Here is a 15,369-nt window from a genome sequence, read left to right as displayed (position 1 = left end):
TTTCCACCAACTGGATTTTAAAAAAGTCACCAATTTAATAACATGAAACTACTTAAAGTAAATCAATCTTGATAATCAGTAAAGTACACCAAATAAACTGTAAAGATCTAATTCCTTTTGAGCAATATCATTTTTAAAATTGAGATTAACCCTTTAACGTGCACTACTTGGGAAAAAAAAGTTTTTGGCCCACATCTTAGATTAAATAATATACTGAATAATATATTATGATATCCTATTATAATGTCAATCTACGGATAATAGGTCAACCAGGTGGTTACAATGTCTGTTAAAGGGTTAATCCTTGCTGTTATGTATGCCATTTAATACATATTGAGTCTGTGTTTGGAGAAAGTTAAAAATAGTAATATCTCTGACATTAATTTGTGTTGAGCCTCAGTATCAGTCGGTTCAAAGGACAGCATCATGTGACCGCAGGCTGAAAGTGATGGTGGGGGAGCGTCACTGACAACATGGCACTGGAAGCTGGACTTTGATTTTTTCTATGGATTATTCAACCGCATGCACACACATATAAATATAGCCGACGATCCTCACTAAAGCTTACTGGACTAAGCAGTACCTGTGGGACTTGAAGGTAATTGAAGCTTGACAGACTATGACTAAAATGTGACTTGCATAAACAAATGCAACATTTCAGACTTTTAAATGCAAATAATGAAGTTATTTTCTCTTTTTTAGCAAACAACTGTGAAGATGAAACTGTATCTGATACTTGCCTTTGTGGCATTCACAGGTAAATCCTCTTTTTTGTTTTGCTTTTTCATTACATCTACATGTGTGTATATAAAATTATATAAATTAAGATCATATGACTTTATTTTGATGGTGGATTTACTGCATCTAAAGTGCGCATTGGAGCCTTGAAAATTGTTTTAGAAGATTTTTTCAGAGGCTTTTGCATCCTAACACTTCATGTTTATTTGGTGTTACTTTGTTTTAATGGCCCTTTTTGCACATTTTCTGGATTTGAAGTTAAATTGCAATTACATGGCAAATAGTTATCATTAGAATATTAGTAGATTGTAGGGTGAGGGTTAGAATAGGTTACATGTACGTGCAAAGTTTCTTATACAGAGGAGAATGTCTGTTTGTGGAGCAGTGTCAGCAGTTATTAAGCTGTCTGCTAATAGTCTAATGGGAATTGCAAATACTGGTGCACTTTCTTCTTGGGTTCAGCAGTTATATAGATAAAAACTAATTTGAATGGCTATAATTGGTGCAGATTTTGAAATTGATTGGGGAACATAGATTTAATTGTTTGTATTTTTGTACCAGGCTGTCAGGCCAACCTATTCTATTCTGATGAGCCCAAACCACAGCTGGAGCAGCTGACAGATGCATTCTGGAGCTATGTTTCTAAAGCAACACAAACCGCAGAGGAAACCGTCAAGATGATCAGAGAGTCTCAACTGGGTCAAGAAGTCAAGTAAGTCAAGAACATTTACCTGCTGGACATAATTATTTAGAGTATTTCTGAATGAAACTCAAATGTTCTTCTCCACCTCACAGTGAAAGACTGACCCAGAGTGCTGATATGGCCAGTGAATATGCCGTCACCCTCAAGAAACAGGTGGATCCTCTGACTGAAGAGCTGATGAACAAAATCACCAAGGAGACTGAAGTGCTGAGGGAGCGTCTGGGCCAGGACCTGATCAACGTGAGAGAGAAACTCGAGCCCTATGCTGACAACATGAAGAGCCAGATCCAGCAGAGAGTTGAGGAGCTCAGGGCAGCCATGGCTCCATATGCTGACTCCCTGGATTCTGAGACCCTGAAGGCCACTCTGCTCCAGAAGAGTGAGGAGCTGAGAGGAAACCTGGAGCAGAGCGTGAAGGAGCTGCAGGCTCAGCTGGAGCCCTACACTGCTGAACTCAAGGGGAAAGTGGACCAGCATCTGCAGGAGTTCCAGAAAACTGTGAGTCCTCTAGCTGAGGATCTGCAGGTCCAGATTAGAGAGAGAGCCCAGATGGTCCAGCAGAGTCTCACACCCTACGCTGAAGACCTGAAGGAGAAGCTGGACCCCTACGCACAGAACCTGAAGGACCAGCTCACATCTCTGTACGAGTCTTTCACCAAGAGATATTAAATTCTTAAGAGACTTCTTCCTTCTGTATGCCACTAACAGAACTGTTTTTCCTTTCATGAGTTCTTTTGACTCTAAAATCTAACTCTCCAATAACCGTGACCTAAATCACTTCTAAACGACAACAAGATCTTTTTGGGTCCAACACTAATATACATAAAGGAAATTGGGATTGGTTTTGTACTAAAATCCAGTTGTTTACATATTAGCCGTCCCATCAGATGCAGAAATTCCACTCACTTTCTAACTGCTGTGTATTTATTAAGCAACTCTTTATTACTTCAGATGGAAAATGCTTTTTCTTGCAAATGTATAAATGCCAAGTGTATCATTTGTCGTATTTATGCAACAATAAAACACCTGCAATTTATTAACACAATGTTTCTGAACATTATGTCCACTCAATCCACACATGTAATGCATTACAAATTACTTAGAACCATAATACAATTTTAAATATTACTTTTAAATATTAAATTATGTTCTTACACTCAAATCTTACACGTTCTAAAAACGCACAAGGACAACATTACTTTTTTATCCATAAAATACGGCATGACAAGATTACACATTCTTAATAAAAGCACCAAACAAATAAAGTTATGAGAAAGATATATATATATATATATATATATATATATATATATATATATATATATATATATATATATATATATATATATATATATATATATATATATATATATATATATATATATATATATATATATATATATATATATATATATATATATATAAAATAACAAGACGGTTGAATGATTCTCTGCTTGTAAAAAGTATTTTTGTTTTTTTTAATATGTACAGTTGAAATCAGAATTATTAGCCCCCCCCCTTTGATTTATTTATTAATTAGTTTTTTTTTATATTTTGCAAATAATGTTTAACAGAGCAAGGAAATGTTCACAGTAAGTCTGATAATATTTTTTCTTCCGGAGAAAATCTTATTTGTTTCTTTTCGGCTAGAATAATAGCAGCTTTTAATTTTATAAGAAACAATTTAAGGTCAAAATTATTAGCCTCTTTAATCTATAGATTTTTAATCTCTATATATATCTACAGAACAAACCATCGTTATACAATAACTTGCCTAATTACCCTAACCTGCCTAGTTAACCTAATTAACCTAGTTAAGCCTTTAAATGTCACTTTAAACTGTATAGAAGTGTCTTGAAAAATATCTAGTCAAATATTATTTACTGTCATCATGACAAAGATAAAATAAATCAGTTATTAGAAATGAGTTATTATAACTATGTTTAGAAATGTGCTGAAACAATCTCTCTGTTAAACTGAAATTGGGGAAAATAAACAGTGGGGGCTAATAATTCAGGGGGTTTAATAATTCTGACTTCAACTGTATTTGTAGTACTCTCCCATTAACTGTACTCTTAAGTTTACCCAAATAAGACAACCCAGAAATGTCAAAAGGTTCTATCAGGGACTAGATAGCCATTGTAATAGTAATATTTAAGGTTTATAGGATTCAAATATGGCATTAGAAATGTTAAAAACAGTATTTCTGAATGTCTGTACATTTGCCCGAAATATTATTTAAAAGAAACATTATCAAATATAGACTCATGCAGAAATCAAGGTCAACTCAACTGACGCATAATAAAGATTAGATAAGGTTGAGAACTTTCCAAAGGTGGAACTTACAGTCATTTATGGTTGTACTTCTAGTATGACAAATCATAAATTAACATGATGTCTGTCTGTACTTTGTTATCAGTACTGACGCAGATGTTTGGAATAACTCATGCCCATGGTCTTTTCAAATTACGTCCAGATTCCACAAACAAGAATCTGTAGTCCCAACATATCTAGATAGGAGATATTCAAATTTATTCCCAATCCTGTATAAAAGCAGCTATGAAATATCCATCTCCATACTTGCTCTTCACACTGGACAGTGTCAGTTAAATCATACCGACAAAGGTAAGAGGAGACGTTCACTATTAGTTCAAAATATGTTTTAATATGCAATAAGTAATGTGCATTATATTCATGTTATTTTTCAGAATGATCTCCAAAACCATGAAGACTCTTGCAGTACTTGTATTGGCTGTTTTTACAGGTTAGATATGAAATTGGTGAATAATAATAATACAGTTTTTATAAAGTTGTTTTAAAAAGCAAGATTCTAAAGCATATCAAATAGATTTTTTAAATATCTTGCACATAGTTTTGTAAACTTATATACATGATGCCTTTTGTATAATAATTATTTCTGCTAGAAATCCTGCTAACCCTACTCTCATTCCTCCCTGCTCACACTTATTATGTACAAAAAGAAAAATCAATATGAAGAGTTCAGATGCAAAAACCAAAAGTGCCATCTGGAATTTTCTTCTACAGTGAGCTTTTTTCTCAGCCTCTTATGTTTATCTTTGCCATGAAAGTGAAATTACTGAATCAAGACTTGCCTGATAAAATTGCTAATATTAGAAGAAAATTTCAGATGGCACTTTTGCCAGATGTGTTTTTGCATCTGAACTCTTAATATAGTTTTCTTTTTTAGCATCTCCAGTGTTCCACAGGGTTTTGTATTGAGGTAACACTTTATTTTGATGGTCTATTTGAGGATTAATAGACTGTCTGCTAAATATCTGTTGATATTGCTCCTTAGACAATTAACTGACCATAAGAAACTTTGCAAGTACATGTCAACTTACACTTACCCTAACCTCAACCTAACAGTGTTCTTATAATCTAATGAGAAGTTAGTTGGCATGTATATGCAATGCAACTTAAATTCAACAAACAGACCATCAAAATAAAGTGTGACCTGTATTGGCCCCTTTTTTATTTACCATTTACATTGTACTGCTTAGTTAAGTTTTCTAGGGAAGATTGAACTTTGTTTTCATGGCAACCATCTCTACCTAGCCTAATTACATTCTCCCACCACCATTCCTCTGAAATGTTCAAACAAAGTACTGTTATATTCTCATTGTATTCTTAAATTAATAATTATAAAACCTCATATTTTTCTCTGTTTAAAGACTAACATTATTATTTCCATTATTGTTTTATTATAAGTAGACTGTGATTGAAACTTAAAGATACTCCTTTCATATTGTATTAAGAAGCTACATTTCCACAATATAATGTTAAAATTATGCTATTTCAAACCTGAAGTGTCAAAAATGGCACTATGTTGCTCCAAAATGACTGAAATTATCTGATTTATTCAATCCCTAATGCCAGGCTGCCAGGCCAACTCATCTAATTCCAAAGAGCTGCACAATCCTCGTCTGCAACCCTTCATAAATGCATTCTGGACTTATATTTTCCAAACCGTAAACACTTCTGATGAAACTTCCCAAATGACCAGCATGTCCCAGGATGTTGAGTAAGTCGTGTTTACCAGGAATTAAGTTTGAAACAAAATTAGTATTTCCATACATGAATTTAATGATTCCCCTCTACATTAGACAAACACAGGCTCCTGCATCTGAAGACCTGATGACCAAAATCACCAAGGAGGCTGAAATCTTAAGGCAACGTTTGGAACAGGACCTGAACACCATGAGGGAAAAACTGGAGCCCTATGCTGACCATCTAAAGAGCCAGCTCGAGGAGAAAGTGGAGGAGGTCAAGGTGGCCATGGGTCCATATGCAGGCTTCCTGAATACCGAGACTTTGAAAGGAAGCCTGGAGCACAGCATGAAGGACATGCAGGCTCAGCTGGAGCCCTTCACTGCTGAACTCAAGGAGAATGTGCACCAATATATGCAAGACATGAAAGATTCATTTGTTGCTTCAACAGAAGATCTCAAAGCCCATAATTAACCTGAGTGATGTTGGAGTTCTCTTTTATAAATCTGTATTGCATTGCTTTGTTTCTTACATTTGTTTCTGTTAATACAGCAATAAAACATTTACCATTTATGTAGGTTTATGTCTAATATAGAAAACTCATTTTACAAATTATTTATTTGCACTGTTTATTATTCCAGACTGTGCAACAAGGAGTGTAGTCTTTTTGCAAAGCATGCTTATTTTTAGGGCTCAAATGAGGAATTTGAGTATCATTTATATTTTTGTCTGAGGGGAAAAAAGATTTTCATGCATTCTGGCCATTATTTAAACACTAAAATAACAATGCCCACCATTTACTAGTTGTACACCTTTATGAGATTCCTTATTCTGTTGAACACAATAGAATACATTTTATAGTCAGATGTTTCACAGTAATTACACACTTAGAAATCTGTCACTGGTTTGGTACCTTTTTCAAAATGTACACTTTTGTACCATACAGGTGGACATTACTACCTTCAGGGTACACTTTTAAGGCACTATGAGGTATGCATTAAAAAAAACTGTACCTTTTGACATGGTACCACCCCAGTGACAGATTTTGTCTCTTTATTTCTGAGATTGTATAAGAAAAATAGTATGGAAATGGGTACAATCAATTAGCATCAACTTATTTAGTGTTCACCAGAACAAAAAAAAAAGTTAAGGGAAAGTAAATGATTAAAGTGATTTCGTTTTTGGGGTGAACTATGTCTTTAAGGATCACAGTGTAGTCCCAAAATACTAATTCAAAGTCACTTTCGGTTTTAAAACTTTGCTACTACACTGTCAGAAATAAAGGTACGGGGGCTGTCACTGGGGCAGTACCTTTTCAAAAGATACATATTTGTACCTACAGAGTGCAAATTATTACCTCGAGGTGCATATTAGTACACAAATGCCCCTAAAACGTATCTTTGAGGTACCAATATGGACTCTTCAGCTAAAAATATGTCCCTTTTGAAAAGGTACGGTCCCAGTGAAAGCTCTTGTACCTTTATTTCTGATGCTGTGTACCAATTGAAAACAAGTCATTACAGTTGAATCACCTATTCTTTCATACTGTATATTTTAACAAATGCATAGCTTGTATATAGAACACTAACTCATAAGATGAAAAGTAGTGGCATTGCTCTCTAGTGGTGAAAATATGCTTCCATTTTTTTGATAATGTTTAATTATGCTACCTAGCTGTGCTGAAAAGAGAATATAGGATAAAATTATAAATTTCCTTACTGTAGAATAACCAGTCAAAATAAAAAAAATGTTATGAATTATTTAACATTATGTTCTTTTGGTATTATGTTAATGACATTCATGACATTGTTCACATTGAAGTCAAGACAGTCCTGTGGGAAAACTACAGAATTAACCAACCATTGAATATATTACATTCAAAACTACTACTACCATAACATCAGAATCACATCAGAATCAGAATTAACTCTGATTTTAAAGCTGTTTTTATACAAAAGAAAAATGCTAACAGATCTGTCAGTCACTATCTGAACACACATAACATTGCTTGTCTGTTTATTTATTTATTTATTTATTTATTTACTTAAAATAAGATGGATGTTCAATAATAATTTTTTTCCAAATCACTCTTTTTGTGATATATTTGTTAAATTGATGTTTCAATATAATTTAAATCCCTTTAATAACATGTCGTGTCATTTTGAGTGCTGACCCATAAAAACTAAACAGTTCCACTGTTATCAATATCTGCTCTGAATCTAAAAGTCTGTGATGGTTGAAGGTGCAGTTCAGGGCAATATGATGTGGAGTACTGACAGCAAGGCACTACCTATTGGACTTTGGCTTTCCACTACAGCAGTCACCTCCCCATGCTATACTGTATAAATACAGATGTGAAACATCCACTTTTACACTTGTTCCTCAAACAGGACAGCATCAATTAAAGCACACCAGCACAGGTAAGAGGACAGACTTGCATTCTATCAATTCAAAGTACTGCTATGATGATGATGATTTGAAGGAGGAAAAAAAACAATGCCTAAGGAAACATGTCATTTAATTACAGACTAAAGGTGAAGACCATGAAGGTTCTTGTGGTGCTCACACTTGCTGTGGTTACAGGTAAGACACTAAAATTATAATTAAAATTTCAGTCCCTTCAAAATGTTTCTGTCTTGATAAATTTAGAGTTTGTTTACAACAATATTTAATCTATTTAAAATTTTTCAATTAACAGGCTGCCAGGCCAACCTATTCTATGCTGATGAGCCCACACCACAGCTGGAGCAGCTGACAGATGCATTCTGGAGCTATGTTTCTAAAGCAACACAAACCGCAGAGGAATCTATTAAGATGATCAGAGAGTCTCAACTGGGTCAAGAAGTCAAGTAAGTCAAGAACATTTACCTGCAGGACATCATAATTTAGAGTAATTCTGAATGAAACTCAAATGTTCTTCTCCACTTCACAGTGAAAGACTGACCCAGAGTGCTGATATGGCCAGTGAATATGCCGTCAACCTCAAGAAACAGGTGGATCCTCTGACTGAAGAGCTGATGAACAAAATCACCAAGGAGACTGAAGTGCTGAGGGAGCGTCTGGGCCAGGACCTGATCAACGTGAGAGAGAAACTCGAGCCCTATGCTGACAACATGAAGAGCCAGATCCAGCAGAGAGTTGAGGAGCTCAGGGCAGCCATGGCTCCATATGCTGACTCCCTGGATTCTGAAACCCTGAAGGCCACTCTGCTCCAGAAGAGTGAGGAGCTGAGAGGAAACCTGGAGCAGAGCGTGAAGGAGCTGCAGGTTCAGCTGGAGCCCTACACTGCTGAACTCAAGGGGAAAGTGGACCAGCATCTTCAGGAGTTCCAGAAGACCGTGACTCCCCTGACCGAGGATCTGCAGGTCCAGATTAGAGAGAGAGCCCAGATGGTTCAGCAGAGTCTCACACCATATGCTGAAGATGTGAAGGAAAAGCTAGACCCCTATGCACAGAACCTGAAGGATCAGCTCACCTCTCTGTACGAGTCCTTCACCAAGAGAATTTAAATGCGTTAAAGACTTCCCTTTGTTACCAACAGAACTCCTCATGAAATTTGACAAATGCAATTCATGCTTTCCCCCATTCATTTACCCTACTATTCCCTACACTAACTCAAGGAAATAGAGCCTCCTAAATTACTGTATGTAATATTCAATGTTCTTTACATTTGCAAATTTTCTGTGTAAAACAAAAAATAGATATTTATTTACAAGACCTCACTATGTATGGATAATGTGTGTGATGTTCATGATACTTGGAAGTTTACAAATGGCATGATGTCTTAGTTTTGCATAAATAAAAACATTTATTTTTTAAGAATAAGGATTTTTTTTTATTAGACAACCGGTTTTCCACATATTCTCAAAATTAATTTAGCATTTTCATATGGGCTATAAAAAGGTTGCAATCACATTAAATGGAATATGAAAATTCACAATTATTAATGAAAAAGTTTTGGGACAGTAAACAGGAACTCTAATAAGATTCTATGCAAACAACTAAACTTGAAAGGCCATTATTTAATTTAATAAATATAAGCACTGTATGTTGTAAATGTAACATTTCAATTTACAGCAATCTAATGTATAAAAAAACAATAGTCCAAAAATACCATTTAATAGTATTTCTTGTCTATTATAAAAAATAGAATGTGAGAATAAGCTGTGACAAAAAAATCCCATGTAGGACAATTTCATATGAAGTAATTATATCAGTAAGCCACAACACAGTGGATTTTTATTGGATTTTCCAGCCACACTTTATTTTAAAGCACAATCTCACTATTTATAAATCATTACATAAGACTTTTAGTTTAATGAGTTATTAGTTTGCTGCTTATTTAACAGTGTGTAAGATAGTAGTTTGGTTTAGATTTTGTGTTGGATTAGGGATGTAGAATAAGATCTGAATTTATAAGTACTCGCAAACAGCAAATATGTTATTAATAGGCAGGTAATATTCCAGTAGTTAATAGTGGGAATTTGTACGTAAACTAACATGTTACCAGATTTCCTCCTCTTGGGTATCATCTTGCATTGTTGCATCCTCTCCAGTTGCATGCTCTCCAATCAGCATGTCCACTTTGAGAGAACTGTCGCACTCTCTACTCCTCTCTCTCTTTGCTGTCATTTAACATTTGCTTGCTTGAGTAAGAGTAACGTTCTCTGAAGAGAAGACTATAGGGTGTGAAAATGTTAGTGTTCTGCATCATTTAGGACATCTAAAAAGTAATCTTAATTGATACAGTATGTCAAGTATGTTAATTATTTGCTCCCAGAGTTGCACCCATTCTTCACATTGGAACTGCTTTTAGAACCAGTTGCTAACAATGTGACAAAGTTCTAGGTACTCATCCCTACTTGTATTCTAGGAGCACCATATATGGCTGAAGCTTTTTCAATATTACCATCTTCCAGCTATCAGGTTTTTTTTTTTTTTTTTTGGGAACAATGTCAAGGAATTTGCCCAGCAGATCCTATCAGTCCAAAAGCAGACAAAGGCCTTTAAGCACATCATGCCACATTGTGCATCAAATGCCACCAAGCAACTGTAGGCTGGTTCTTTGTTTGCCTTTCAAATAAGGTATACAACTACACTTTTGAAATACATTTATTTCTTTATTTCTACTAAACCACATTGGACAAAGTATGCAGCGGGTACTGCAGCACACTCAGCACCTCTATTTCCTTAAGACGGGCAACCCAGTTAGAGGAAATGCTCTTCCTATGAAGTGGTTTCACCATCTGCTTTCCCAGAGCAGGGCTGAAGTATACAACATTAACTATTTTGTTGAAGAAATCTTGTGACAAACAATCAGGGCCAGCAGGTCCATAGAGGCGACCTAGGCGGCAGAATAGAGAGGGCGGCGTCCACAACACCTCCCTCACCACCCGTGTCCTCCTCAGTTATTTCCGCGACACCTCCCTCAGCACCCGCCTTCTCAGTTATATCCACGCCTAGGGTAGCAGAATAGAGAGGGTGGCGTCCGCGACACCTTCCTGTGTCTGAATGTGTCACCTTCCATGTATCTTGGATAGTAATGAGGGATGGTAACCAGAAGGTAGGCTGATTGTCACACCTTGGAGCGAGAAGAAAGCTCTGCAGACTCAGGAGATGAACTGGGGACTTCTATCAGAGACGATGTCTTCAGGAATGCTGTAGTTCTAAAACACATGGTTGAACAGGATCTCTGTTGTTTCCATGGCATTGCACATTCCCAGCATACTCTCACGTACCTTCTGATGTCTGTGGCCATTCCAGGCCACCGGAAGTTATCTTTAAGCAGTGAGAGGGTTTGATTGGTCCCTGGATGAACAGTACCCAGAGAAGTGTGCGTGAGTAAGAGATTTTCTTTGACTGCAGGGAACTTTATTGTCATTCCGCTACATGTGTGAACATACAGTGGAACAAAATGTCATGGCTCACAGGACCACAGTGCTACATCAATAAACAATTATAAATATGTACATAACACTGGACGTAGGAACTATTTTAAACCTATAGACAACATAACGGAGCAATAATCTAACTATACTAACTACTCTGTATATACTTTATGTACTTAAACTCACTTAACCTAAGGCAGACTATACATGTATTGTTACATAAGACATAAAAATATTGTGCAAGATACAACACAAATGAGGCATTTCAGTTCGATGAAAGTATTGCAACATGATTTGTGGTACATTCATGACACTGTACTACACTTTTGAGAAATCAGTAATGTAACTAATTACCTTTGAAATTTGTGTAATTTGATTACAGTTACTTAAGTCAGTGTAATTACGTTACTTAGGTTACAAATATAGTTTTTGGAAGAAAAAAAATGCTTCTTTTTGTAACACGTGGAGTGAGACAACGTTATGATCCAAGTGCAGGTTTATTCGGTAGTCAGGCAAGCAAGGGTCAACACAGATGCAAACAGATGAATAAAGGCAAATCCAGAATCGTAGTCACTATAACAGGCGAGAGGTCGGAAGGCAGGCAGTGAACAGGGACAAACAGACAAACTTGGCAAAGGCGAAACAAGGCTAAGGAAACCGCGTTGAATTGTCACTTTACAGGTAAACAAGACTAGGCAAGGAAGTGAGTGTGTGTGCTGCTAAAGTAGTGTGTGTAATTAGTCCAGAAGCTGCATCAGCTGTGGGAGTCTAATCAGTGGAGACTTGGAGCAGGTGTATGTGTGTGTGTGGCATGACTGAATATGTAGTCCATAAGTTGTAGTCCATGTGAATGTGTGTGAGATCTAGCGATCTTGGGAGTATGATCGCTGGTGATCGTGACACTTTTAAACTTTTCTGCTGCAATGTCAGTTAATAAGCATGCACTTTTAAATTGCTGGAGAACCCAAACTAAAATGGTTGAGAGTTGCTGCTTCTTCAAGTGGAAATACACACAATACTTTGATTTCATTGAGCGTAAAAACAAAAATATTGCTGTGAAATGCAGTCTAGGTCCATTCCCTAAAGAACATTAGACTGCTTTTGACTCGGCCAGCAACTTGTTCAAGCACTTGAATAGAAAGCATTCTAAAACAATACTCGTCACAAAAGAGGACACCATCGGCTAAATCCATGGCGGCCCAACTCAGCCTAAACAGGCTAAATTGAATTTATTGGAACAAGTGGGTGATGATAAGTTCCGGGTGAACCCTTTTGAATTTGTCAAGCTGCTGTGATTAATCCATTGTAATGTTTTTCAGTGAATATTAAATTAGTGAAAGAGCTGCAGTTTATTTTGTATTTTAGGGGTAAATTTGATATGTTTTAAAAGTAATTTCAAAGTATAGTAATCTTATTACTTTTTACATTAAATAATTAGTAATGTTACCATATTACAATTTTCCAGTAGTAGTCAGTAATTTGTCATCTATTACTTTTCTAAAGTAACTTACCCAACACTGTTCACAAGTAAATAATAGTTTTTCTTATTGAGTTCTTGTAAGGTGAAGTTTAAGTAAAGTGTCAGGTACATATAGAGAGAGTGTTTCTACAGGTGTTTGAATAGACATGGTACACATTGCGTAGCAGTAATGTAGTTTTAAGTCATTTAGTTGACCTTATGTCTAAGATTTATATATACAAGTAACCTGTTAGAGTGTTTTATGCATGGTCCCTTGGTCCATACAATCATGAGTCAACAGAAATAGTTCTAGAGATTTCTAAATGTAATAACTTCCCTTATTTCTGTTAAACTGGGGAAAAGGCACATGCTGATCTACAGCAACATTTACTTTGCCCAAAGCAGTTTTTATGCACAAAACTTACCATAGTCTTATTAAATTCAGAAAACTTTGGTGATAATAGATGAGGTTAAGAGCATTATGATGTGGAGTACTGACAGCAAGGCACTACCTATTGGACTTTGGCTTTCCACTACAGCAGTCACCTCCCCATGCTATACTGTATAAATACAGATGTGAAACATCCACTTTTACACTTGTTCCTCAAACAGGACAGCATCAATTAAAGCACACCAGCACAGGTAAGAGGACAGACTTGCTTTCTATCAATTCAAAGTACTGTTATGATGATGATTTGAAGGAGGAAAAAAACAATGCCTAAGGAAACATGTCATTTAATTACAGTCTAAAGGTGAAGACCATGAAGGTTCTTGTGGTGCTCACACTTGCTGTGGTTACAGGTAAGAAACTAAAATTATAATAAAAATTTCAGTCCCTTCAAAATGTTTCTGTCTTGATAAATTTAGAGTTTGTTTACAACAATATTTAATCTGTTTAAATTTTTTCAAATAACAGGCTGCCAGGCCAACCTATTCTATGCTGATGAGCCCAAACCACAGCTGGAGCAGCTGACAGATGCATTCTGGAGCTATGTTTCTAAAGCAACACAAACTGCAGAAGAATCTATTAAGATGATCAGAGAGTCTCAACTGGGTCAAGAAGTCAAGTAAGTCAAGAACATTTACCTGCAGGACATCATTATTTAGAGTAATTCTGAATGAAACTCAAATGTTCTTCTCCACCTCACAGTGAAAGACTGACCCAGAGTGCTGATATGGCCAGTGAATATGCCGTCACCCTCAAGAAACAGGTGGATCCTCTGACTGAAGAGCTGATGAACAAAATCACCAAGGAGACTGAAGTGCTGAGGGAGCGTCTGGGCCAGGACCTGATCAACGTGAGAGAGAAACTTGAGCCCTATGCTGACAACATGAAGAGCCAGATCCAGCAGAGAGTTGAGGAGCTCAGGGCGGCCATGGCTCCATATGCTGACTCCCTGGATTCTGAGACCCTGAAGGCCACTCTGCTCCAGAAGAGTGAGGAGCTGAGAGGAAACCTGGAGCAGAGCGTGAAGGAGCTGCAGGTTCAGCTGGAGCCCTACACTGCTGAACTCAAGGGGAAAGTGGACCAGCATCTGCAGGAGTTTCAGAAGACCGTGACTCCCCTGACCGAGGATCTGCAGGTCCAGATTAGAGAGAGAGCCCAGATGGTCCAACAGAGTCTTACACCATATGCTGAAGATGTGAAGGAGAAGCTGGACCCCTACGCACAAAACCTGAAGGACCAGCTCACCTCTCTGTACGAGTCTTTCACCAAGAGAAATTAAATGCATTAAAGACTTCCCTTTTGTTACCAAAAGAACTCTTTACAAACTTCAAAATTTGACATATTTGATCCACATTTCTTTTTGTCGATTCATCCTACCATGCCATAAATTAAGTCTAGTCTCCTAAATTACACTGTGCAATATTCAATGTCCTTTACATTTGCAAATGTTCTGTATTAATGTGTGGTGCTGGATATTTATTTAATAAAATATCAAATGTTTCTCAGACAAAATGTGTGTGATGTTTACAAATGCCACATTTGATCATAACGAATCATTCATTTTCTTTTCAGCTTAGTCCCTTTATTAATCTGAGGTCACTTATCCAGCACATGTTTTACGCAGCAGATGTCCTTCCAGCTGCAACCTATCACTGGGAAAAACCCATACACTCCCATTCACACACATACACTGCGAACGATTTAGCCAACCCAATTCACCCATACCACACGTCTTTGGACTTGGAGGAAACCGGACCATCCAAAGAAAACCCACAAGAACACAGGGAGAACATGCAAACTCCACACAGAAATGAGAACATGCAAACTCCACACAGAAATGCCAACTGACCCAGCCGAGGCTCAAACCAGCAACCTTCTTGCTGTGAGGCGATCGTGCTACCCACTGCGCCACCATGATGCCCAACTGCAAATGAATAAAACAATTTATTAACAGAATAGTGATTTTCTTAACAGGTGCATATGCCACAACAAACAACCATCATCTTTTTTTTTTTTTAACCAAAAACGCTCCACAAAAAAATTATTTAGAAAACAATTCTACCAAAACACCATAATTCTAGTTGTGACGCAACACCAAATACAGGGCTGTATTTGTTCTGGTGTC

The 15,369-nt window shown here is 36.7% G+C and overlaps 3 protein-coding genes and 1 pseudogene across 3 annotated transcripts; all 4 read left to right on the top strand.

Moving 5' to 3' along the window:
- The first annotated feature begins 544 nt into the window (after window positions 1–544).
- LOC130242998 (apolipoprotein A-I-like) lies at window positions 545–2,486 on the top strand. Its single transcript, XM_056475011.1, has 4 exons — window positions 545–598; window positions 703–757; window positions 1,300–1,450; window positions 1,534–2,486. Exons 2-4 carry the CDS (start codon window positions 718–720, stop codon window positions 2,108–2,110), a joined length of 768 nt encoding a protein of 255 aa, XP_056330986.1. The 5' UTR covers window positions 545–598; window positions 703–717; the 3' UTR covers window positions 2,111–2,486.
- A 720-nt stretch (window positions 2,487–3,206) lies between these two features.
- On the top strand, window positions 3,207–6,026 carry LOC130242999 (apolipoprotein Eb). The gene is made up of 4 exons (XM_056475012.1): window positions 3,207–4,066; window positions 4,150–4,205; window positions 5,339–5,483; window positions 5,566–6,026. The coding sequence occupies exons 2-4, from the start codon at window positions 4,151–4,153 to the stop codon at window positions 5,921–5,923; spliced, it is 558 nt and encodes a 185-aa protein (XP_056330987.1). The 5' UTR covers window positions 3,207–4,066; window position 4,150; the 3' UTR covers window positions 5,924–6,026.
- Window positions 6,027–7,693: 1,667 nt separating this feature from the next.
- On the top strand, window positions 7,694–9,274 carry LOC130242997 (apolipoprotein A-I-like; annotated as a pseudogene).
- Window positions 9,275–13,380: 4,106 nt separating this feature from the next.
- On the top strand, window positions 13,381–14,756 carry LOC130243947 (apolipoprotein A-I-like). The gene is made up of 4 exons (XM_056476261.1): window positions 13,381–13,438; window positions 13,542–13,597; window positions 13,713–13,863; window positions 13,947–14,756. Exons 2-4 carry the CDS (start codon window positions 13,558–13,560, stop codon window positions 14,521–14,523), a joined length of 768 nt encoding a protein of 255 aa, XP_056332236.1. The 5' UTR covers window positions 13,381–13,438; window positions 13,542–13,557; the 3' UTR covers window positions 14,524–14,756.
- The last annotated feature ends 613 nt before the right edge of the window (window positions 14,757–15,369 follow it).

This window comes from Danio aesculapii, chromosome 16, assembly GCF_903798145.1.
Source record: "Danio aesculapii chromosome 16, fDanAes4.1, whole genome shotgun sequence".
NCBI classification, from domain to species: Eukaryota; Metazoa; Chordata; class Actinopteri; order Cypriniformes; family Danionidae; genus Danio; species Danio aesculapii.
This window is presented reverse-complemented; position numbering and strand designations above follow the sequence as displayed.